Source organism: Crotalus tigris, unplaced genomic scaffold (genome assembly GCF_016545835.1).
Source record: "Crotalus tigris isolate CLP2741 ecotype Arizona unplaced genomic scaffold, ASM1654583v1 scf7180000019431.395589, whole genome shotgun sequence".
NCBI classification, from domain to species: Eukaryota; Metazoa; Chordata; class Lepidosauria; order Squamata; family Viperidae; genus Crotalus; species Crotalus tigris.
This window is the reverse complement of record NW_024097536.1, coordinates 102,141-125,434: the sequence shown is the minus strand read 5'-3', so window position 1 is coordinate 125,434 and position 23,294 is coordinate 102,141. Positions and strand designations below refer to the sequence as shown.

General features: G+C 44.3%; 1 protein-coding gene across 3 annotated transcripts in view; it reads right to left on the bottom strand.

Moving 5' to 3' along the window:
• Nucleotides 1–4,720: 4,720 nt before the first annotated feature.
• Nucleotides 4,721–23,294, bottom strand: part of ZC3H12B (zinc finger CCCH-type containing 12B) — a 43,521-nt gene continuing 24,947 nt past the window's right edge. For all 3 annotated transcript variants that reach the window (XM_039362399.1, XM_039362400.1, XM_039362401.1), the window contains 6 exons: nucleotides 17,679–17,744; nucleotides 13,988–14,738; nucleotides 11,219–11,358; nucleotides 8,254–8,488; nucleotides 7,350–7,456; nucleotides 4,721–6,356 (listed from right to left, as the gene is read on the bottom strand). In XM_039362399.1, the coding sequence (XP_039218333.1) occupies nucleotides 4,924–6,356; nucleotides 7,350–7,456; nucleotides 8,254–8,488; nucleotides 11,219–11,358; nucleotides 13,988–14,598 (2,526 nt within the window). In that variant the 5' untranslated portion in view covers nucleotides 14,599–14,738; nucleotides 17,679–17,744 and the 3' untranslated portion in view covers nucleotides 4,721–4,923. The remainder of the gene's footprint in view (nucleotides 6,357–7,349; nucleotides 7,457–8,253; nucleotides 8,489–11,218; nucleotides 11,359–13,987; nucleotides 14,739–17,678; nucleotides 17,745–23,294) is intronic.

The following is a 23,294-nucleotide window of genomic DNA, read 5'->3' as shown; positions in this document are numbered from 1 at the left end:
CTTTGGAGCTTATCACGACCGTTTCAATTAAAAAAAAACATGCTTTCTTAAAAAGAAAGGCCTTGCCCATCAATGCATACATGCAGCTACAGATAAAAGCACTGCAGATTATAGTATTCACAAGACATGCGTGTCAGCCCTGACCCAGAGCTAGTGACCTTTTCTGGTGCCCACGTTCCTTTTCCCTTATTCTGGCTTTCTACCACTTGTAGATAATACACTCTGCTCCTCGCACTTGTAAAAGCTATTGTCACGTCTCTCACTGCAGGGATGCTCAACTTTATGACCTATGGGCCTTCAACTCCCTGAAGGAATTCTGGGAGTTGAAGTCCACAGGTCATAAAGTTGCCACTCCTGTCTTATTGGATCAGGGCAATTAAAGTATATCTTCGTTCTTTGTCATTGAGACTTACCTTATATTTGGGTCAACAGAAAAAAACCCAAAGATTTATATATATATATATATATATATATACATATTTTTAGGGGGAACAATTAAAGAGTAACGGGTACTTCTATCAATGAAAAAAGTAAAATATTGTAAATGTTACAATGGGACTAACAGTAGCTAGAAGCTATACAAGCAAAAAAAGAACTAAATATTTACAAAATCACCGAAGCTCACATTTCAAAATTATTTCATGTACCCCAGTTCTCAGTAGCTAAGCAAACAGTATTAAGCATTGATATAACAGTGTATTACAGAAAATTCAAATGCAAATAAATACTTTATAGGATGGGGTTTTCTAGTTTTTCAAGATTGATAAAAGATACCATACTGATACACAAAATAAATAAATAAATACATACATACTGTGCTCTCAAAAAGAGCATTTAAAAGCAAAATGTATTTACAATATAGGCAGTTGTGATTTTTATATATATATATACCGTCCCTTCTATATAAGAAGAAATTCAGCATTGAGAGACAAAGGCAGTGAAATGTCAAGTTTTGGAACTGGTATTGAAAAAGTCCAGACAGAAAGAAGTAAATTGATTTAACAGATGTTACAACAGTTTCAGAGAAAAATAATTAGCAGCAAAACAAAAACCAGATACTATTTTAAAATTGCCATTCTCTCCTTGCTTTTACAGAGTAGATTTTGAAATCTTTTTTTTTTTTTTACAAAAAGGGAATTCCTTCTTTGAGGAAAAGAGGTGCTACAGATAGTATACAACTTCCTCTCCATAGCATTTTCCCAAGAAAGCACACAAGAGACTTGTAACATTTTAATATATTGCTAACAATATGTAGTATATAATATATAGCTTTTACTGACAGTAAAATATTTTCATCCTTAATTTTTTTTAAAAAATTCATGCAGTAGTAGCTTTTTTTCAGCATTCAGTGTGCTGAAAGAGTCTGCTAGAATTGTCTACAAGATTACGACGGGTAAAATGGGAAACATCTATTGTATACATATAGAAACTGAATTGCATGCAAAAAAATTGTGAGCACACAAAATTTCAAACCGAACTGAAAAGCCATACTTCTGTATTTATCCTGTTAAAAACAAAAGCAGATGTATAGCAGTTTTACTGTCAATAGCCATGTATAAATATGAACATCAGCCTTATGAACACGAGTATTTTACAAAAACAATTCTCTGCAAGACTGTATTAATAAATAGACAATGTATAATTTATGCAGCATAATGCTCTTAAAATGCACGCACATTAGCGGTGCGCATTACAGTAGTAAAATGGAATTCAAAATTTGCCTGTTATTTTGTTTTCTATAAACTGTTAAGTGCCCATTTTAAATAAAAAGATTTACAATCAATCCTCCATGAGCTACTCCCCTTTGACACACAGTGTCACAAACATAGTGATGAAAGTACAATATTGAGCTAATCTAGAGATGGCTTTTATACATTTTTTTTTATACAATCAAGAAAGATACAATTTGTATCAACAAACAAAAAGTCGTTTCTGGTTATTTGAGGTGTTGCTCTCAGCTACTTTTTTTAAATCTCTCTCCAAAAAAAATGGGGTTTTGTCCTCATTGATTAAGGGGTCTAGATAAGTCCTTCACAACTAAGGGGCTAAAAATTGCGAAGAATATTCAGGGCGCACAGATTAAACCAAAGGGCAAATCTGCATTTTTCTTCGGCGCTTCTTAAAGTGCCAGATAAAACTGGGAATGCTGGGATCTGCTTTGCAGTCAACTCAGCATGGTGCACCATCCAAACACAATCCAATCAGCAGCCACAACAGGCAAAGCCACCGGTGTGCCAGCAGCAATTTGAAAAAAGCCGCACCATGACAAATGCACCGGTCATGTCAGGTGATCCACCAGCATTTTCCTACAGGGAAATAAAGCCTGTCTTTAAAATCAGAAGGTGGCTTTGTGGAAGAGCAGCCATGCTACAGGCAGGTGACATCAACATCCCTTGTGGTGGGAAAGTTGTTAGAGGAATGAATGTCATTTTTCTCTCTTTAAAGCCACGTTTCTCAGACTTGGCAGTTTTAAGATGAGTGGACTTCAACTCCCAGGATTCACGCTGGCTGGGGAATTCTCGAAGCTGAAGCCCACACTTCTCAAAAGCTGCCGAGGTTGAAGAACGCTACTCTGGAGAGACGCTACCCGCTAGGTCAGTGATGGCGAACCTTTTAGAGACCGAGTGCCCAAAGTGCAACCCAAAACCCACTTATTTATCGCCGGGTGCCAGGTGGGCATGGCCCACTGGGTGGGCGTGGCTGTGGTGGTCATGGCAGACTGGGTGGGTGTGGACAAGGTGGGCGTGATCACCTCAATGTTGCTCGTGGGGAGGGACGCCTGTGGGGGCCGGGTAGGGTTGGGGGAGATCTAGGGGGTCTCTGGAAGGTGGGGCGGTGGGCAGGAGGCTCATCCTGTGGGGTGAGGCGAGGCAGGGCGGGGTGCCATTGTCACAGGGCAAGGTGTGGCAGAGGCCGGGGCAGCTGCTGCCTGACACCATCGGCCCCCGTACACAGAGGCCAGCGAGCGCATGGGTGCATCTGGCCACATGGGACCTCGGTGAATTAGCAGGTGGCTGGTTGAAGAGGGACAGTTGCCATCTCCGGGGCATGGCACGTGTGCCCACAGAGAGGACTGAGTGCCGCCTCTGGCACGCGTGCCATAGGTTCGCCACCACTGCGCTAGGTAGCCCTTTTCAATATGTTGAGCAGACATCTCCAAAATCTAAACAAGTTCTTTCTTGTTAGTATCCCTGCACAATTATGCTTGTGATGGACATCGAGATAGAATCACCACCTCGCCAGTTAGTGGCATCATCCCTGTCTAGAGCCACCTCGTGTACCCTACCGGATGCCAAATAGAAATAAATTAGGCAGCCATCCTGGGTATGTCTGGGAATTATTCCAGCGACATGAACTGCCCTTCGGACATCCCCGCCACAACCCCTTATCCCCTGGGCTTGAAAACAAAAATTCAGAAAGCAGCTTGAAAGCCATTCTCAAAACACCAGAAACAACCCTGACGGCAGCCTCACGTTCCACGTGTTTCCTAGTCAGAAACATTTTAGGCAGTGTCACACCTTCTCATGAAGAAACCCAAGGCCAGTAACTTGGCCCTCTCGGCTTTCATGAAAAAAAAACTACAGTAGAAGTCAACAAGTCCTAGCTCGAGACGTATCGAGTTAGTAATGGTTCAAAATGTTCAAAGACACATTTGGATTGAAAAAGGGTGTCCACTCAGTGCAGCTTTTAAAAAAAAGAAAGAAAATGGAAAAGCTAACTACACCTGGATAAACGCCTCTTTGGCAAGACATTTAGCTACAAAAGTTGCCCAGCTCTTGAGCAAAAATACCCAAACATTTGCCCAGATGATTTGAGCCAGTCAAACAGCTCCAAAGAAGCAAATGCCTGGATCCTCTGCATGGCTCCAAAAGTGAAAAATCGAAACGGGTTTATCTATTCGGTAGCATCCTTGAGGAAACGACTACGTCTTCTATCGTCGTTTAATCCTTTTTAAAAAAAAACAAAAAACAAAACCTGTGTTTACTCATTTCGTGCTTAGCTGTACTCGCGCCGAACTGAAATGTGAAATTTGATTTGGGATGCTACAATTGTACTGCTTTTGCACTGCGAAGAATTGAACTATACAATTAATCGTATTTTAAAACCCACGCCTGCCCATTTTAGCCAGATTGACGTGGAAATGGTTCAGGTTTAGCTGAGAATTGTCCTACTTGCTTTCGTGTCTCTGTTTGACACGTCATGACCCAAAGGGCATGACCTACAGCCCCCCCCCCAATCCAAAAGACCCCGTTTCGTTGTGCATCCATGCAGTGGTGCTCCTGCCAATCTGTCTTTCCATTTTCCTCACTTGGAGAGCAAAGATTTCTCCAGGGTGCACAAACTGAAGTTTCCCAGAGAACCAAGACTCCTTCAGATCAGAAGTGCTCGCCAGGGACCACTAAGACAGAGCAGCTGACTGGGCCTCGGAGAAGCTCTTTGAAAGAGATGGGCCAGGAGGGGCCAACCTTCAGCGGGCGGGGGGTGTTCAAATGCACACAGCGCATTTTCCTAGGAGCAGCCTGCCATTAACGCTGCAAACTACAAAACTCACTCATGCAATATAATTGCTAACAAGTTTGAGGGACTCATTTTCAAACATAGGACCTTTTGGATTCAAGAAACAGTATATATATCCATGCAAAAAGTATGCACTTCCTGTAAAATACGCCTTTTTTAAAAAAAAAAATCCCAGCTTTAAAAAAAATTACTTAATACTTACTTATAATACAATCTGCTTTTTTTTTTTTTTTACAGAATTCTTCAAACACGTAGTCAACGTAATTGCCCAAAACAATGTACAGAGTGGTATACCGGAGCGGGAAACTGTTCCCAAAGCAGAGAATATCTCTATAGGATCATGGGTGCCTCCTGCTCGTCTGGTGCAGCCGGTATTTCTCTCCAGGAATTCCAAGGGATACCGTGCTAACGCCCTGTTCTCAGTTTGGCAACAATCATAGCTGCCAACTGCTGTGCGTCGGTCATGTGTGGATTCTTCTCCATCACGGAGAAGACGACGCCAGCGGGAAAAATATTACAGAGGTTCTTATAAGTTTGGTACTGGTGCTCTGGGATAATACGTGGTTCTTGGGGCTCTCCACAAACCCCAATCCAAGGGTTATGCCAGAGTTGCTCCATCTTCTCGGGCATGCTCCTCACCATGACGGGCTCGTAACAGGGTTGCATGAGGTTGTTGCTCAAGGGATAGGAATGGTAAGAGTAGGCATCGGTTGCACACGGTAACGGATCCCAGCTGGCGTGCTGCTCTCGACAGAGCGGGGGCCTCTTCTGCCGAGTAGGGTTGCTTTCGTAAAGTCTCGAATCCGAAACACTGTCCATCCTTGTCATAACCAGCGCACGGCTCGGTTGGGCCGCGACTGAGGATGGATGAACGTTTGGAGGTGCCGGGTAGTCCCCTGGGCAACTAGACCGTGCCCCGACAAGAGAGTGTTGGACGTGTAGTGCTAAATGAGAAGCCGAATGCTTGCGCGGAGTATGTTTGGGCCGTTCAGTGCCGTAGCTCTGAACCCTGGTTAAGCTCTCGTGATAGCCGTGAGAAGAAGGCTGAAGTCGGTTTTGCGGGGGAAGCCGAGGAACTTTAGCGTGATCCTCGGAAGCCACATCTCCCACACCCAGGTACAGGTCGGTATACGAAGAGTAAGTGTCATTGCTGGCATGGCTTAAGCAACTGTCGGGACATGGGCTGGAATTCCTTGAGTAGATACCTTGGTCTAGATCGACACCATAATAATCTGTGTTGTGGACATTGCTAATGTTCAAACTGGAAAAATCGTTGAGCATAGAATAATAGCCATGGTCTCCCAAAGATTCGTACTTGGGGTATGGATCCGCGTAATTCATCGCAGCCCCGTGGCTATTGGTAACCAGGATTGGCGGGTAGTGCATGCTGGCCATGTGTTCCAGGGAGGATTTCTGATGGGCGAACTGAGAAGAAGACCCAGGCACGGGGCTACTCGCCGATCGAGCATTTAAGGCCCCGACCGCATGGCTTTTGGGAGGCGGAAGAGTTGGGACGCTTAACGCCGTCACAAGAGACGGGACGGAGCTAGCCTCGGGCTTCCGCATCATCGACAGCCGGTCCTCCGGTTCCATCGCTACGGACCGGATGCTCGGATCAGACTGGCGTTTTGGAGGGTTGCGCTTCACCTCTGAAGGGTTCTCCCCCCCTTTGCAAAGGGCCGGCCCCGAGCCACATTTGGCCAAGGCACCTTCGCTCATGGTTTTCACTGCAGATAATTTTGCACTGATGCGAAGCTCGTCGGCGACAGATCTCAAGGGCTGGTTTGTCCGTTCTGGGTGATAATACTTACATTTGTGTCCATACGTGCATTTTTTCCCTGGAGGGGTGGGGGACAAAAAAAGTCCTCTCTGATTAAGCTTGTTCCTTGCCAGCTATATGTCTTAACTGGATAACCCTAATGAAATCTTTTGCTCTTACCACAAAACCGTAAAATTAAGACATCGGTATTTTCTTACATCGTGAATAAAAGGCCCCACAATTTTCCTTGTTAATAGATCCAAATTCTTGTCATGGTTTTAAGCCAAGGGACAATGCTCCATGAAGGCAGCTAGAGCAGGCCCCACAAATAAATATATTCATTTAGATGTTCACTCAAAATGAGGTGGTAGAAAGCATCTCATTCAGTCCCTTAATGTCCACTTGGAGTTGTGAGATCTTAAATAAAGATCTTCCACACATATGATACTAGATGTCAGCTAGTAAATGCTTTGGGGTTACAAACTCTCAGCTACATTAGAACACAGTTTGTTGTGATAGTGTTATTCTAAATGATTAAAGAGAATCATTAGTATCTATTCTTCTCTAAACAAAATGCATTTCTTGACTGTAGATATAATTGAAGCCCTAAAGGCAAGAGAGAGCAGAAAAACTAAGGCTTTACTAGCATAGATCAATCTGATCATAATCCATGGATCATGAACTAGAGAAACAGTGTTTCTATGCCGCCTCCGAATTTTAAAAATTCGGAGTAAATTCTTGATTAGCCAATAAATTTAAATTGTATTTTCTTCAAAGTCGTACTACTTTACTACAATTATGAGGTGCAAATAATAGTAAGGTAATTATTTAATATATTGATTGCTTATTTTAATGTTCCCCAACCTGGAATCTTCCAAAGATTCAGGGGATTACAATTTTCTAATGTTTAAAAAATGTTGGTTAGGCAGTCTGAAAAGTATTCCTCAACTCTTTAAAGCGTGGGGTCTCCAAACCTAGCAACTTAAAACTTGTGGACAACTCCCAGAATTCCCCAACTAACCCTGAGAACATGAGACCAAGTTTCTCCAAATCCCCCCAGTCACCCACTCACCATAAGGGCACGGTTGCTTTTTGTGTTCTGGAATAACTGGCTTTTTCCTTAAGAAGTTCTCCAGGCTAGGGCCGTGGCGTCCCCATGGGTCATCAGGTGGCATAAACCTAAAAAAAGGAAATGCAGCTAAAGTTAACTGGCTAGCATTAATCTCTCTTTGACAAGCTTCCCTCTCTTACTTCTTGTCCTGCCCTCAGGTGCTTTGGAGAACAGATGACGTGATAGTCTTCCAAAAGTTGAGGGGCTATTGACGGAGAAGTGGGGGTCAACCAATACCCCAAAGCACCTGAGGGCAGGACAAGAAGAATCAGATGGGAGATCAATAAAGAGATCCAGCAAAGAACTCGGGAGAAATTTCCTGTCAGCGAGAACAATTAATCAACGGCTCGCTTCCAGCAGTTGTGGGTGCTCCATTACTGGAGGTTTTTAAGACGAGAATGGACAGCCATTTGTCCAGAATTATATAGGGACTCCTGATTTAAGCAGAGGGTTGGACTAGAAGACCTCCAAGGTCCCTTCCAGCTCTGTTATTCTGCAATCTGTAAAGTAACCAGCATCCAATGGGTAGGAAGGTCACACAATATTCTTAGATCAAATTGGCCACGACACAGACTTATTTACTGTACTTACGTAGTGCACACTGAACACCGACCGTTGGTGGTTTAAAATATGGTTGCTGACTCTCAAACCAGCAACCTTTACTAACAAGCCAAGATCACAACCACTCTTGTGTTTTAGCAGGAGTGAGTTCAGAAAGCAGCTTCTGCCGACAGAAATTTGGGGCCCAATGGTGGTCGTAAGCCGAGGACTACCTGTAATAAGACTTGGTCCCACACCAAAAGAGGAGGAAGTCTCTCCAAGGAAGATTTGTGCACAATGAATTGTAAGAGGGGAACTAACATACTTGTCATTCACAAAGGAATACATGAGCAGCCGTTCCTCTATGAATTTCTTCCATTCTGGTTTTTCATTCTGAAGGTCGCGGTAATTGTCATTGGACACAATGATGCCGTCCGAGTCGTAGGCCAACTTCACTATAAAGCGGTCGTCGTAGCAGACGACGCGTCTCCCTTGCACTCTCCGAGACGGGGTGAAGACAAGGATTTTCTCCTTCTCCAATTTGTGCAAGATTTCTTGGTCTGCAAAATTGGATTTACGTAAGAATGTTAAGATCAAGGGGCCTGGATAAAGAGCCGGCTTGTCACTGTTGGCAGTTATATAACTATAGGGATTAATATGACCCATTTGGTTCATTGAGTTTATTTAATTCTTTTAGCTCAGGGGTCCGTAACTTTTTTTTCCAAGTTCTAGGCCAGAGGTCTCCAACCTTTTGGGCACCAGAGACCGGTTCTGCGGATAGAGGTTTTCCCATGGACCGGAGGGGGCGTGGTTTCATGTACTGCCAGAGATGGGGGGGACCAGCTGGTTTATGTGGACTGGTTTCTGGCATGCCACAGCTCGGTGCCGGTCCACAGACCGGGGGTTGGGGACCCCTTTTCTAGACCACACTTGGCTTTAAAAGTAAAAAAAAAAAAATAGGCTTGCGTTGATTCATATTTAAACTTCATTAATACCTTCTTCATTATGTACACAATCTTGTTTCACTTTCTCATAGCAAAAAAAGTATTTTTTGACGAGATACTTTTCTCTGGGGCCATGCCCCAAGTTTGGGGAGCACATGCAGCAGACCAGTGGCTTAGATGCTACGGGAATCTAAGATACATTTAAGGATCCTGGGAGTATTTTACAGAATTTACATATACTTATAACGTTTCTAGTTCATATCACAATCATCATTTCCCCAGGCTATTAAGTTTACATCATAACATATGGGATAATTTTTAAGAAGATGTTAAGAGTGGCAAAATGGTATCTTGTCTGCTGTGAATTACACATGACACCAACGGACTTTGGAGTGATTTAAACCTTTAATTAGGTTCCCTCTGGCCTTGACCCATCAAGTACTAGTCTACATTTCTTTCCAAATATCTAAGGGGCTTTGAAAAGGTAGAGGGTAAAATAAGAACACGGAAAAGGATGAATTAAGTTATTACTTAAGGCAGAATAAACAATCTGTAGTTCGCATAGGGCTCCAACTTCTGAGGAGCTCACTGAGAGCATGCCACTGAAATTCAATGCAAATCATCTACTTTGGAGAGGGTGATTATTGCCAAGTTCTATATTCATTCATTCTAAAATAAGTGTTTATATCTCCAGTAGAATCAATGGGCTCGATTTTTCCCTTAAATCATTCTGATATATACAAAAAAAGCAGTTGTTTCTCCTAATGCCCCCTGCCCCGGAGTCCTTTGGGGTTGATTTTCTACTTCTTCATCATCAAGATCATCAAAAAAGAACTGTTGTTAAAAAAAATGTTTACCACTGTTGCTTTAGGCAGACACAAGCCTAGATAGGTGCAAACGTCTACCGTTCCACCCTGAGCTGCAAATATTCTCTTTTATTGCTACAAATCAGTTTGCAAACAGGGACAGGTGCAAAACTACAATACTGCTTGTGCCCAACATATTAGTTCTGCTTTTAATAATAAAAGGTAAAGGTTTCCCTACAGGTTGTGTCTGACTCAAGGGCACAGGGCTCTCATCTCCATTTCTTGGCTGAAGACAATTTCCATGGTCACTTGGCCAGCGTGGCTATATGCCAAAGGCACGTGGAACGCTGTCACCTTCCCACCGAAGTGGTACCTATTGATCTACTCGCACCTGCCTGCTTTCAAACTGCTAGCTGGGAATAAGCTTTGATTAAATTTACTGAAATGAAAGGAAAGCCTATGGGGGGAAAAAAGAGTGATGATGAAAATGCACACAGGCTTTTCTCCAGATCCGTGGGGTTTCTATTCAACAAAATCATTAAAAATTTCAGAATTCATGGACATTTGCTGTCATCTTCTTTCACTAGATGGTGCCTGTTTGCAAAATTATCTCCATTCTGTAAGCAGCAACCTTTCCATCTAGAGAAATGTATGAATGAGGAATTCTAAAGAACAGCCAAAAAAAAAAAAAAGCATTTAAAAACCCCTAGACTACAGCTTTCAGAAACTCGAGATAATGCTTGTCTGTCACGTTTGGAGTCAAAATAATGGAGTCGTTTTTATCCTTACAGCAAAGCTTTTCAGAGCAACTCGTCGCAAGGAATGAAATTATACAGTGTTCCTGTGATGGGGGCCATGATTGTTCTGGCTCGTAAAATAGGCCTCAAAAGCCCCTCCTTCAATCCACAAGCAGGAGAGAGAATAGGATTAAATCCTTTTAGTGTCTCTTACTTTTCCGCTAGGAAATACTCTGACCATTTCTTTTCCCAAAGAGGACTTGCCAGATGAAGCTGGTTGAAGCCGTCACTGAAGTTATGAAATACTAAAGCTACTTCCCCAAATGATTAATAAATTCTTCCAGCACAGTTCAAATTTGCAGAATATTCTTTGAACACCCAATTTTCTTCCCACTGTGCCCTTCCTTAATTCCATTTTGGTTTCCAGAAAAATCAGTCGGGGGTGGGGGGGGAGAGACACTGATGCTACTTTTGTGTTAATGTATATCCCACTTTTCACAGGGTTCACAATGTATTAAAAGTGAGTGTAAAGTGGAAACGATCTTAAGCAAACTGAGTATTCAAGAAGTTAGCATACAAAATAAACACTAGGTACCAATCAACTCACATGGTTCAAAACGTTCCTCAATGTAAGCATTAATATAGCCCATAAGATTTAAATGGTCATGCAAATTTTTTTTCAATTATATTATGCAAACACGGTATGCAAATACCCTCCATTATAGTAGACAGACGGAGTAACTGAGTCATCCTACTGGAAAAATCCTCATCTTTGATGTAACAGTTATGCCAGAAGTGGTTACCTGTAATGGGAGCGTCTGGTCGACTCTGTTCTTTCCTCCAGGTTGGCACAAATACTGTGATATCTTTGTGACCTTTTTCTAGAAACCAATCAACAGCTAGCTGAATCCCTCGACAGGAAAATCCTTCTTTATTTCCATGGCTGAAAACAAACGAAAAAATAATTCAGACAATTCTGATATCTTTTGATGAAGATGGCTGAGTTGAAAATGTAATACATAAAAAAGGCAACCATTTATTAAAGTTTAGGAGAGAGAATTAAAAAGATTTAGGGGGGGGGGAACAGGCAAACTTCAATCTCGCGAACGAAGATAAATATTCATGTCCCAGGATAATGTTGCAGGATCCAATCTGAGTCGGTCAGAGGAGCTGAAGTCCATCTGCAGGGAACGTCTCTGTCTCTAGAACAGCAGCCCCCAACCTTTTGGGCATCAGGGACCAGTTTGATGGAAAGGGGGTTTTCCAAGGACAGGAGGGGGGGGTGTTTAGTGTGCTGCCTGCGTCCCACAAATAGGGCTTCGCTTGTTTGCACGGACCGGTAACGGTCCACGGACCGGGGACCCCGGCTCTAGAATATATGCCCATTCTAGAGACACAGAATTGCCCCAAAGTGGGGCTTTAGCATGAGTGTGAAGATTTGGAGGAACAAACTTTTGGTCCCGGTGACTGACTCAAGACTGGATCCTGCAAACTTCACTCTGTTTTCTAATGTTTCAAGGAGAGGGAAATCATTTAGTGCCAATGGGTTTTAACAGGACTGCCTGTAACTCTGGCGTTTAACAAATTGTCATAAAATCTTAACATCCTTATAACAATTGTGCTGAAGGGCAAATCAAATGCCCATAATATACAGACATTATACTGACCATTTACTGCGATTAATTTCATTTTTATTAGCATCGGTAAGTCATGAAAAACAAGATGTGTCTTTTCCATTCCGTGGTGTGATACACACGTATTCAAAAATAATGAAACCCACCTCCAGACAGAGGTAAAGCTGCATAGAAGATGTAGCCTAAAATCTGATTATGCTGTTTAATGGTGGCATCAAAGTTTGAATTTTTATCCACGTGTGACTTAGGATTCAGATATTCCAGAAGCTTTTGTGAGATTTATTTATTTGTATTTATTTCACTGATAGCATCTATCCTCTACAATAAGGGTCTCCAATCTTGGCAACTTTAAGACTTGCGGACTTCAACTCCCAGAATTCCAGCAGGGCTGGCTGGAGAATTCTGGGAGTTGAAGTCCACAAGTCTTAAAGTTGCCAAGGTTGGAGACCCCTGTTCTACAGTGATGAGATCATCCTGAGATCCATATGGCTCTCTCCCTGATGACATATCGGACTGTCTAGACTTGGCTTCTTATCCAGGCCTTAGGGTAGGGTGGATGGGACAGCACCGCCGCTACCCTGTTTGAGAGATTTTATGTCTTCTGTATTGCTGAGTTGCCACCTTGTGATTATTTTGCAGGGGTGTACTTTTTAATTTGTTTTGATTCGTTGTCTCTATCTGTTGTTTTTGTATTTTATTGTTGTGAGTCACCCAGAGTCGGCTGGAGGCGAGCGGCATCCAAGTGGAATAAATTTGTTTTTCTAGCACGCCTGAATTAGAAGACTCTGGGCATATTACAAGTGTGTAAGAAACAGTTCAAGGGGCAGGAGCTCTAAACATCTCTCCCAAAATGGACCCCTCCAGCCATCAACTGGAAGTAACAGTTCAGTGGGACAGGGCCATAGGAGCGGGCTGCAGAGAGCTCCAGGTACAGAAAGTTCGATGTACAGGAGACCCAACAGAAAAGGACTCCCATGTGGTCCACATCTCCCTAATCCCCAGTGATGAGGGACACTTCAGGGGCACTTTTAGGATGCCCTCAGTGGATGGGCAGATTCAAACCTTGTAAGGTGGCACAGGAAGTCCTCAACTGACAATAGTTCATTTAGTGACTGTTCAAAGTTACAACGGCACTGAAAAAAAGTGACTCAGGACCGTTTTTCACGCTTATGACCACTGCAACATCCCCATGGGCACGTGATCAAAATTCGGACGCTTGGCAACTGATTCATATTTACGACGCTTGCATGTGACCCCGGGGGGTCACGTGATCCCCTTTTGCGACCTCCTGGCAAGGAAAGTCAATGGGGAAGCCAGAATCACTTAACCACCACATTACGAGCCGAGGTGGCACAGCAGTTAGAGTGCAGTACTGCAGGCCACTCTAGCTGATTGTGTTCAGCAGGTCAGCGGTTCAAATCTCACCGGCTCAAGGTTGACTCAGCCTTCCATCCTTCCGAGGTAGGTAAAATGAGGACCCAGATTGTTGGGGGCAATGTAAAATATATATACATACATTGCTTACTGGTGTACACCGCTTAGAGAGTGCTTGCACTTAAAGCGGTATATAAGTCTCATAAATAAAATAAATAAATAAATAAATAAATACTAACTTCAGAGCTGCACTGATTCACTTAACCACCGTGGCGAGAAAAGTCATAAAGGGACCAAAACGTCACTTAACAACCGTCTCGCTTAGTGACAACAACGTGGGGCCTCATCTGTGGTCCCAGACTACCTGCGTCTGATGTAACTGATGTACCTGGGGCTTGAAATGCAGGGCACTCTGCAAAATGTCCCATTTGAATCCACTGTGGCGCACTCCTATCCACATTTGAAATAAACATTTATCTGGATGCTGATTTCCTGGAAGGGTTTTTAGGCAAGAAAAGAAGGGCGGCGCAAGGGCAACAAAAACAGCACAAAGGTGTGAGCTACCTCATGGCCACATTACTTCCATCAATTACGATTGGCCTCAAGTTGTCAGAGCTGTCCACCACTTCCTCCTCCAGGGACAGCTCGGGACTGGTCACCTCTTTGGCAGCCGTCCCACCCAGGGGAGCCGTGGCACTTCCAAGGCTAGCCGGCCCTTCGTTCTCAGCCTTGTTGCCAAGCCTCACAAGTTCGGCCAAAATATCGTTGATGAGAGCGTCCGCCCCCAGCTTGTTCAACACGGCTTGGATCTGATCCCCGGCATAGCCAAGTTTTAAAGCAAAATCAATTTTCGCTTGATATTCTTTGTCCGAGTTCGCTTTACCATCTTCCAGTTTTAAATCCTGAAGGAGGCTGCTTTGGGAGAAGCTGGGCTGATCCAAGCAAGGAGAGCGGCAAAGCTGCCGGTGAGGCTTGTGGAGGGGAACGTCCTTCTCCCTAAACAGGAGGTTGCTGGAGCTGTTCTTGAAGCAAGGCAGCTCGTTGTCGCTCTCGGAGCTGGTCCCTTCTTCGGATTCGCTGCTGCAATCCCCGCCGCCTTGCTCAAGAGTCCTCTCGTCTCGGGAGTACCTCTTCTCCATTTTTTTTAGCCTTTCCACCATAGACCAGGCCGTCATCACGTTGACCTTCTGGCGAGATACCCCCAAATTGCTCTCAGTGCCAAAAGCGCTCGGAACGGGTGCCCCGCTGCGTCATCTCGTGGCTTGCTTCTTAAACCGGTCTTGGTTTGTGAGAGTCACAAAAAACAATTGCGCAACTTTTGGGCAGGCAGGGGAGAAAAAATTAAAAGGGGAAAAAAAAAAACAGGAAGTTAGTGACAAGTAGCGATCTGCCACAATAAGAAAAGTAAATGAGAAAGTAGGCCTCAGATCCAGATAAACTAGAACAATTAACCAATGGAACAACCTGCCTCCAGAAGCGGTGAATGCTCCAACACTGGAAGTTTTTAAGAAGAGACTGGACAGCCATTTGTCTGAAATGGTGTAGGGTTTCCTGCCTGAGCAGGGGGTTGGACTAGATCAGTGGTTCTCAACTGTGGGCTGGGACCCCATTTGGGCTCAAATGACCATTTCACAGGGGTCGCCAAACAATGCAGTCCGCCATTTTTTCCCCTTTTCCTTAGCTGTGCTACTCCCTTTTATTCTGTTGGCTTTTGAAAGCCAATAGAATAGACTCTCTTGAATAGAGTCTAATTCTATTGGCTTTCAAAAGCCAATAGGAATTGTCCAGGCTGTCTCTGCCCTGCTGAGCCTGCCAAAAGCCCCATTCTGCAAATGGTGCTGCAAGTTGTCTGCAGCGAAGGCGAGCTGTCTGGAAGTTTCCACCCCTCCCTGCTGAGCAACTACTAAATATGTAAGTAAAAGAGGGCCAGGGGTGGGAGGTGGGAGGCCGGCGGGCGCAGGGAGGGTTGCTGGCACGCATGGGGCCCGGCGGGTGCCTCACCTCCCTTGGGCTGGGCCAGCTGGTGGCCCAACCGGTGGTCGGCCTGCGCCGTCTCTGCCGCTTGCCAGCTACGCCTCGGCCGGTGCAGGGGGCAGCACCACGCATGCGCGGCGCTCCCGGGCAGGGAAAGTCCTCGACTTACGACCCATTGGGTAGTCCTTGACTTACGACCGGTTGGGTAGTCCTCGACTTACGACCAGTTGGGGGTCGCGGCATTAAAAAGGTTGAGAACCACTGGACTAGATGACCTCCAAGGTCCCTTCCAACTTTATTATTATTATCATCATCATCATCATCATCATCATCGCACAGTCAGCCAGATGTTCAGACTGGATTTGGCATTTTGTCTACCTATCAAGTCCTTCCCAAGGACCTGAGATAGGCAGATGTGGATGTTTGATGGTATTACAGATCTCGTCGCAGGATGGAAGCGGTTCCTAGTAAGGCCGCCTTTTGCAATTGACTAATAGCGAATTTGTCAATGCCAATGGTGTTCAAGTGGTGCTCCAGTTGTTTTGGGATTGCACCCAAGGCGCCTATGACTATTGGTACTACCTTGCTTGCCTTTGCCACAGTCTTTCTATTTCTATTTGTAGGTCTTTGTATTTTGTTATCTTCTCCATTTCTTTCTCGTCTATTCTGCTGTCTCCAGGCACTGCCACGTCCACTATCCAGACTTTTTTGTCTTTCTTATCGACAATTATTAAATATTATTATTATTATTTAACCTCCCAAGCGGAAAGGATTTGCGAGGGCGGCAGAGTTATAACCCCATTGATGAGCCTCTCTGCTTGAGAAATCAATACTGTTTGGGACCATACTGTGCTGTATCAGACGATGGGATCCAGAATTGGTTATATGCAGGCCAGATTCACACCTCATATTATGCTTAACCAGAAGCGCATAAGTTTAGTAGCAGCAAAAGCCATACCAGTTTTTAAATAGCGCATCTGACGCCATGCGATAAAGGTGAGAAGCAACATTAAAAGTGGTTCCCCCGAATAAAAACGACAAGTCTCATGTTTTTTCTTTCTCGTACACTTATACAGGTAGTCCTTGACTTACATCCATTCAATCAGTGACTACTCAAAGTTACAATGGAAGTGAAAACAGTGACTTACCACTGGTCTTCATACTTATGAACGTTGCAGCATCCTCACAGCCATGTGATCAAAAATCAGGCATTTGGAAACCAATGGGTATTTACAATGGCTGCAGCATCCGGGGGCCATGTGATGGCCATTTCTGACCTTCCCAGCCATTAAGTGAAGCTGGATCCACTTAATGACCCCATGATTCACTAACAACTGTAGCGATTCATTTAACAATCGTGGAAAAAAATTCATTTAACAACCAGTTTGCTTGGCAATGGAAATTCTCCTCCTGATTGTCATAAGTCAAGGACTACCTGTACACATACACACAGAAAACTGATATCCACAGATTCAATAGAGGCAATATGAAACTTAGCAACACGAGAGCCGAGTGGAACTTATTACTGGGGGAACAACAAAATCAGTATAAGGAATTGTGATGTGATGCACCACATGCTGTGGATCGAGGCACTAAACCATGACTACATTAGTTATCCCTGACTGAACAAATCACAACCGGCACGGTTCACATGCAACTAGTTTACAACCATGGTGTACCAACGACAATGTTTGAATTCATGCTAAATTGACATCAAACAAAACACACTATATAGTTCAGTGTGACCCACCTTAAAGTTCATGCACTGAAATCAATGGGGATGGAAAAAAGCTAAAGATATTTAAGGCTGGCGTATTGATATTAATTTCAAGAGATCTGTATGAAAGTGTGGATTTAGCCTAGGGAACTGTAGCATGTAATAGGTAGAGAAGAGCATCTGGCAGATAAACAGTTCTAAACGTACATGCATCCCTTTTCATCTCTAAACGGTAGCAAGCCCAATGATTGATATCCATAACCATAAAGAAGAAAATCCATAATTTCCAGAATGTATCTCCTGCATACAAATAATTCCAAGTTCAAATCGCTGATATTTTTGGTCGGAGGGACTAGGATTCGGTTGGAGTGCTACTGCAAGAGCAGAGATGAGCGAGTAATCTAATGAAGCAGTGACTCAACAGTAGAAAAGTACCAGTTAGCATATTCTCCCTCTCCTTCTTAGTGACTGGTTAACATCGTAACACTGTCGATAACATACTGGGACCACCCCCCATCACCACATTTCACGTATCAGCTGAGGGTTGTCCAAGCTGAAACTTACTGAAGGAGAAACGGATCGTTGTTTTCCTGGATAGCTCCAAGAAACTGCCCAGCCAGTCTTCAGCAGCTGCAAAAAGATAAAAATAAAAAAGGAAATTACATGTTAGAGATCGTTAGGAAAGGGATGGAAAAATAAAACTGCTAATACTGTAATGCTTTTGTGTAAGCGTATGGTGGGACTGCATGAAATACTATGCCTGGCCTTGTCTGCGGGAACTCAAGCAAACGGCAGAGCAAGAAAGCTTTAGCCAGGGTTAAAGGAAGTGGAGAAACTCGTTCGAAGAAATATAACATTTTGATTTCAGAAAATACATTAGTAAGGGAAATCACCCTAGAGATATGGGAAACAATGCACAAGATGGAAAAAGCCGAGATTTTTCTCCCTTCTCTGTAATATTAATATGGGGGGGGGCGTCAAATGGCACTGCTAGATGCGTCAAGGTAACTGGCCCAAAGCTAAATAGTGGAATCACGGTAATCTCCGATTTAAACTTTTTGAAAAGTTACTAAGACAAATTCATCTGAAACCGTCAATGAGTACTAATCCTTACCAGGGGCCTCCAGATTTGGCAGTTTTAAGACTTGTGGATTTCAACTCCCAGAATTCCTTGGCAGCCATGCTGACTGGGGGATTCTGGGAACTGAAGTACACAAGTCTTAAAGTTGCCAAATTTTGAGAGCCCTGCTTTATCCTATCACACCAGCATGGTATTATGATTGGAAACTGTGCTGAGTAAGATTTTCCAGCCTAGCGTACTGAGTAAGATTTTCCAGCCTAGCGTATCTTCTAGGACAAGGGTCCCCAACCTTGGCAACTTTAAGACCTGTGGACTTCAACTCCCAGAATTCCCCAGCCAGCATGGCTGGGGAATTCTGGGAGTTGAAGTCCACAGGTCTTAAAGTTGCCAAGGTTGGGGACCCCTCTTCTAGGGAATACTGTGAAACTTACCTTGAGTCCCAGGAAACAACCTAAGATACTAATAGAAGACTATATCATACAGTGAATGGCTAAGGGAACTAGGTTATGTTTAGCTTAACGAAGGCTGAGAAGGCTTAGGGCAGCAGTTCTCAACCTGTGGGTCGGGACCCCATTTGGGGTCAAATGACCATTTCACGGAGGTCGCCAAACAACGCAGTCTGCCATTTTTTCCCCCTTTTCCTTAGCTGTGCTACTCCCTTTTATTCTATTGGCTTTTGAAAGCCAATAGAATAGACTCTCTTGAATAGAGTCTAATTCTATTGGCTTTCAAAAGCCAACAGGAATTGTCCAGGCTGTCTCTGCCCTGCTGAGCCCGCCAAAAGACCCAGCCTGCAAACGGTGCTGCAAGGCGAGCTGTCTGGAAGTTTCCACCCCTCCCTGCTGAGCAACTACTAAAAATGTAAGTAAGGGCCAGGGGTGGGAGGCCGGCGGGCGCAGGGAGGGTTGCTGGCGCGCGTGGGGCCCGGCGGGTGCCTTACCTCCCTTGGGCTGGGCCAGCTGGTGGCCCAGCCAGTGGTCGCCCTGCACCATCACTGCCCCTTGCCAGCTATGCCTCAGCCGGCGCAGAGGGCGGCACCACACATGCGCACCACTCCTGGGCAGGGAAAGTCCTCGACTTACGACCGGTTGGGGGTCACGGCATTAAAAAGGTTGAGAACCACTGGCTTAGGGAGACCCAATAGTAACCTTCCAATACTTAAAGGGCTGTAACGGAGAAGAGGAGATCGATTTATTCTCCATAGCACCTGAGGGCAGGAACGAAGCAATGGGTAGAAGCTCGTCAGAGGGACATTCAACCTGGAAATAAGGAGGAACCTGTTGACAGAGCAATTAATGAATGGAGTTGTGGGTGCTCCATCGCTGGAGGTTTTCAAGAAAAGACTGGACAACCGATTGTCCAGGATGGTATAAGGACTCCTGCCTTGAGTAGGGGGTTGGACTAAAAGACCTCCAAGGTCCCTTCCAGCCCTATGACTCTAAGATTAAAATTTCAGTGTGTTTTAAATCATCAACTCCAGAAACACATGAGAGAAAACAGTGATGCTGAATTGTTATTTTCCTGTGGTCTTCAGAAAGCGAGCTAACCACAGACCAATGAAACTTTCAATGACAGTTTCACAAAACATTCACCAAAAATGGAAAATGAGCTCTACTCAGTCTCCACCATGTCACATGGACTGACATAAAGCTCCTTTTGAAATCCATCTGTCATGTGAAAGGCTTCATACCAACCACTGTTCTCAAGGAAGTAGGCAATATCCTCAACCCCAGATGTGTTGGGAAACAATTCCCAACCACTTAGGCTAGCACAAAGGATGGTTACCAATTCTGGAAGGGCATACGTAAAGGGCATCAAATGGCACACATGAAAGGGCACCCTTGGTGGTCAACAGACGGGATTGGGGTACGCATCTAAGCCCACCTTTTTTTTCTGGGACGTACTGTCAAGTTGGGAGCAACTTTCACACCAATAGTTCCTCCATCAATCGTCAGAGGTATATTCCACTGCTCTGAGAGAACATATTCCAAAAAAAGGAGAATATTTGTAACTGAGGGTTGAAGTGAGGGGTCCTTGGTGTTCTCTGAGCTTAGTTGTCTACGACTTGATGACCAGGCTGACCCTCAAAGGAGGGGTCAAGTGCATCATCAGTTTGAAGTCTTCTTATGCCCACAAGAGATCTTTTCCAACACATTGATAGGGGAAGGATATTTGTAGGCTGGAAAGGTATTACACTAAGAGTAACATCAGACCAATTAAGTCCAGATCTTGACAGACTTGAACACTGGGCCTTATCTAACAAAATGAAATTCAACATAGATAAAAGTAAGGTTTTACACTTAGACAAGAAAAAACAACTCCATAGGCATAGACTGGGTGAGACTTGGCTTAATGCCAGTAACTGCAAGGCATCTTGAAGTCCTAGTGGACAATCACTTAAGGATGAGCCAAGAGTATGCAGCAGCAGCAGCCAAAAAAACCAATGCAATCCTAGGCTGCATTAACAGAGGGATAGAATCAAGATCACGTGAAGTTCTAGTACCACTTTACAAAGCCTTAGTCAGACCACATTTGGAATACTGTATCCAGTTTTCGTCCGCACAACATAGAAAACAAGTTGAGACTCTGGAAAGAGGCAGAGAAGAGCAACAAAAATGATTAGGGGGCTGGGGGCTACCACGATGTAAAAAAGATGTTGAGATTCTAGAAAGAGTACAGAGAAGAGCAACAAAGATGATTAGGGGACTGGAGGCTAAAGCATATAAGGAACGGTTGCTGGAATTGGGTATGTCTAGCTTAACGAAGAGAAGGACAAGGGGGGATAGCAGTGTTCCAGTATCTCAGGAGCTGCCACAAAGAAGAGGGAGTCAAGCTATTTTCCAAGGCGCCTGAAGGCAGGACAAGAAGCAACGGATGGAAACTAATCAAGGAGAGAAGCAACCTAGAACTAAGGAGAAATTTCCTGACAGTTAGAACAATTAACCAGTGGAACAACTTGCCTCCAGAAGTGGTGAATGCTCCAACACTGGAAGTTTTTAAGAAGAGACTGGACAGCCATTTGTCTGATGCCTGAGCAGGGGGTCAGACTAAATGACCTCCAAGGTCCCTTCCAACTTTATCATCATCATCATTATTATTATTATTATTATGGATCATCGCACAGTCAGCCAGATGTTCAGACTGGATTTGGCATTTTGTCTACCTATCGAGTCCTTACCCAGGACCTGGGATAGGCAGATGTGGATGTTTGATGGTATTACAGATATCGTCGCAGGATGGAAGCAGTTCCTAATAAGGCCGCCTTTTGCAATTGACTAATAGCGAATTTGTCAATGCCAATGGTGTTCAAGTGGTGCTCCAGTTGTTTTGGGATTGCACCCAAGGCGCCTATGACTATTGGTACTACCCTTGCTTGCTTTTGCCACAGTCTTTCTATTTCTATTTGTAGGTCTTTGTATTTTGTTATCTTCTCCAGTTCTTTCTCTTCTATTCTGCTGTCTCCAGGCACTGCCACGTCCACTATCCAGACTTTTTTGTCTTTCTTATCGACAATTGTTAAGTCTGGGGTGTTATGTTGCAGGTGCTTGTCTGTTTGAATTCTGAAGTCCCAGAGCAGTTTAATTTTATCATTTTCTATGACTTTCTCTATTTTATGATCCCACCAGTTTTTGCTTACAGGCAAATGATATTTTTTGCAGATCTTCCAATGCACCATTGTTGCTACTTTGTCATGCCGCTGCTTGTAATCAGTCTGTGCAATCTTCTTGCAACAGCTTACCAAGTGGTCCACTGTTTCTTCAGCTTCTTTGCATAGGCGGCACTTACTGTCTGTTGCTGTCTTCTCAATTTTGACTTTGTATGCATTTGTCCTTAAGGCTTGGTCTTGTGCAGCCAGAATTAGTCCCTCGGTCTCTTTCTTCAATTTTCCTGCTCTTAGCCATCGCCAGGTTTTATTATTATCTGCTTTCCCAGCTATTTTTTTAATGTATTGGCCATGTAGTGCTTTGTCTTCCCATGCCTCTATTCTGTTTTTCATTTGGTCTTTCTTGTAGGCCAGTTTGGTCTCTCCAGTAGTCAGTAAGCCTTCCTGATATTATTATTATTATTATTATTATTATTATTATTATTATTATTAATAATAATAATAATAATAATTGGGTATGTCTAGCCTAATGAAAAGAAGGACTAGAGGTGACATGATAGCACTGTTCCAATATCTGAGGGGCTCGTACAAGGATGAGAGGGTCAAACTATTTTCCAAAGCACCAAAAGGCAAGACAAGAAACAATGGTTGGAAACTAACCGAGAGAAGCAATTTGGAACTAAGGAGAAATTTCCTAAAGGTGAGAGCAATCAGCCACTGGAATAGCTTGCCTTCAGAAGCTGTGGGTGCTCCATCACTGGAGGCTTTCAAAAAGAGACTGGACTACTATTCGTCTGAATTGATATAGTGTCTCCTGCTTGAGCAGGGGGTTGGACTAGAAGACTTCCAAGGTCCTTCCAATTCTGTTATCCTATGTTCTGTGTTCCTTGAGTTCCAGTGACTCACCTACTTACCATAAGTAATTCAAATTCCTATAAAGCAGACATGTCAAACACAAGGCCCGGGGGCCGGATGTGGCCTGAGAAGTGGTTTCATGTGGCCCACGAAGCCATCCTGGAAACAGTGAGGGAACGGCCCCCACTGCCTTGGCCCTGGCCCAGGCTGGCCAGGAGCCAATGTACAATTTTGTGGTGGCCATCTATGCTGAAACGCATTCAGTCTCCCTCTGACTTTGCCCTGGTACCCATCATGAACAACCTGGCTAAGGAGAGCAAGCACAGAAGCAGCAGCCTTGAGGAGGAGGTAAGTGCAGCTGGGCGACCCCTTGGGGACGTGGGGCTGGGCTTGATGCCACAGGTGCTCAAGGGCCACAGGTGCTGGGCATTTGACCTCTGCTGCCCAGGGTTCCGGGCAGCCTGCACCACCATCCAGCCCCCCCCCCTCCACGTGGCCTGAGAGGAACAGTGAGGCTCCACCATTGGATCATGCCTTGGCACTTGCCCCGGTCCCACCCCCTTCTGCCAGAGACTCTCAGATCTATCCCACTCCTGCCCAGGCCCCCACAGGCACCCTTGACGTGAATGATGTAGAGCTG